We start from the raw sequence: 2,651 nt of genomic DNA on the forward strand, positions 1-2,651 counted from the left end.
AAATATTCATGTTTGATTTATATTGCAGTATTTGCAATTACTAAACTCTGTTAGATAAATACTGCAATTACTAAACTCTGTTAGATAAACAAACACCAATCAACGTTTTCAAATACAAATAATAATTTCTAAATTGTCATATGATATACACTTACATTTATGATATGTATATATTTGTTTTATGTGAAGGAACATAATTTAATGTAATACATAGCCAAAGTACCACATTCCAATCCCTGGAAAAAAAGCGCTACTATCTTTGCAAAATGTTGAAAAAAAAGTGACACTTTTCAAGATGCATGTCACTGTCAAAAACTACCTGGCGAGGATCAGAAAGATATCGTGCTAGTGTGAATTTTCTATGCCAATCCGCAGACTTTTCATATTTGGGTAGAATCCTACCAATGCAAACGTGCGCTCAAATGTGACTTGTGCGCCACCTTTTCCTCGCAAGAGCGACAGGTTTGGTGAGCACTGCACCGATTGAGCTGGTCGTAAATCATCTTTCTCTATGGTTCTCAGCTTTCTCTGGCCAGGATGAACAACCTCTTATCAACACATCCACTCAAGTATACCCGGGAGCCACAGGCCCACAGCCCACAGACATTTCGCAGAAATGAACAGGAGAAGGGCAGATGCACCCACCCAAAACCGTCTCCGTGCCTATATAACGTGTCGACCGCGGAGCGAGTGCTCAACGCCATCTTGTGTGACGCCATCGCCGAGAGAGCAGCAGCCACTCCAGTTAAGATGGCTCCGCTGATCACCGCCGACGTCGTGGTGGAGGCTGCGCCGGCCCCGTCCATGGCCGTGCTAAACCAACTGGTTTGCGCGAGCGCGCCAACGCCGACCATCGCCGTGGTCTCCAAGCATCTGGTTCTGCCGGAGGGCGCTCAGCCGGTTGGAGACCTCAAGCTGTCCGTCTCCGACATGCCCATGCTCTCGTGCCACTACATTCAGAAGGGCCTCTTCTTCACGCCCGCGGGCATGCCGACTGCCCGCCTCGTCAAGTCGCTCTTGCTGTCGCTGTCCCGCGCGCTCGGGGTGTTTCCGGCGCTCGCGGGACGGCTCGTCACGCTCCCCGACGACCGCATCGTCATCCGGTGCGACGACGCGGCCGTCGAGTTCTACCATGCGGTGGCGCCCGCTCTGTCGCTCGCCGACTTCCTCGTGCCCGACGCCGACGTGCCTACCAGGCTGACGAAAGATCTGTTTCCCATGGACCGCGTCGTCAGCTACGAAGGCCACCGCCGCCCGCTCACATCGTTTCAGGTCACCGTGCTCGGCGACGGCGCTGTCTTTGTCGGCCTCGTCGCCAACCACGCCGTCGTGGACGGCACCTCATTTTGGCACTTCTTCAACACGTGGGCTGGGCTGTGCCGCGGCGAGCCAGTCCAGCCACCGGACTTCAGCCGCAACTTCTTTGGCGGCTCCACGGCCGTCCTCCGCTTTTCCGGACGCGACGGCCCTGCAGTGACGTTCGACGCCGCCGCTCCCCTCCGCGAACGAGTCATCCACTTCAGCGCTGCGGCAATTCGCGACCTGAAGGCGGCGGCCAACCGCTGCAGAAAGACCAACGAGGATGACGAGGTTAACGGCAAGCTCGAGCACGATCTGAAGGTCCAGGGGGGTGGCGGACAGATCTCCTCTTTCCAGTCGATGTGCGCGCATATGTGGAGGGCCGTGACGCGGGCGCGGCTGCAGTTGACTGCCGATGCGACGACAACGTTCCGCATGGCGGTGAACTGCCGGCACCGCCTGCGCCCGAAGATCTCCCCGGTCTACTTCGGCAACGCCATCCAGAGCGTGGCGACGACGGCGACGGTGGCCGAGCTGGCTTCGCACGACCTTGGGTGGGCGGCGGCCAGGCTGCACGCGACCGTGGTGGCGCACGAGGACGGCGCCATCCGGCAGGCCGCGGCGGACTGGGAGGCGGCGCCCCGGTGCTTCCCGCTGGGGAACCCCGACGGCGCGGCGCTCACCATGGGGAGCTCGCCACGGTTCCCGATGTACGACGGCAACGACTTCGGTTGGGGCAGGGCGGTGGCCGTGCGGAGTGGCCGAGCAAACAAGTTCGACGGCAAGATGTCGGCGTTCCCCGGTCAAGCCGGGGATGGCAGTGTGGACGTGGAGGTGTGCCTCGCCCCGGACACCATGGGCCGCCTCCTCTCCGACGACGAATTCCTGCAGTTCGTGTCACATGCACCTTGATGGGGTGCACCGCATCTGGCTGTCTTGTATGTTGTCCTACGGTACCAGCGCATAGGATGTGACATGGCTACCACTGATCGGTGTGGTCGCCGGACATGTCACATGTGTGTAACACATGTTGCTGCGCAGCAGATATGTACTGGATTTGTATAATTGCAAGGTACTATCAAGAAAGCTCCTGGTCCTCTGTTATTTTTAAGTGAGATAAATCCTTAACTTGTTCCAAACGATCACTTTGGTTTCTAAACTTGTAAAATACATGAAACTAGTGCCGTAACTTGTCCGAACGTTTAAATACGGTGCCTCCGTCCGTATCAAGGCATACAAACTGCCCACATGACGTGCCATCGTAGCGTTGGCCCACATGTAGGTAGCTGTGAGATGAATGTGATGGTTGTTTTAAAAAAAACTTTCTATATTAAAATAAATTTTGAAAAAGG

General features: G+C 55.9%; 1 protein-coding gene across 1 annotated transcript; it reads left to right on the plus strand.

Moving 5' to 3' along the window:
- The first annotated feature begins 257 nt into the window (after positions 1–257).
- On the plus strand, positions 258–2,410 carry LOC123445882 (uncharacterized acetyltransferase At3g50280-like). Its single transcript, XM_045122815.1, has one exon. It carries the CDS (start codon positions 538–540, stop codon positions 2,209–2,211), a length of 1,674 nt encoding a protein of 557 aa, XP_044978750.1. The 5' UTR covers positions 258–537; the 3' UTR covers positions 2,212–2,410.
- Positions 2,411–2,651: the final 241 nt, after the last annotated feature.

Source organism: Hordeum vulgare, chromosome 1H, assembly GCF_904849725.1.
Source record: "Hordeum vulgare subsp. vulgare chromosome 1H, MorexV3_pseudomolecules_assembly, whole genome shotgun sequence".
In the NCBI taxonomy this organism is placed as follows: domain Eukaryota; kingdom Viridiplantae; phylum Streptophyta; class Magnoliopsida; order Poales; family Poaceae; genus Hordeum; species Hordeum vulgare.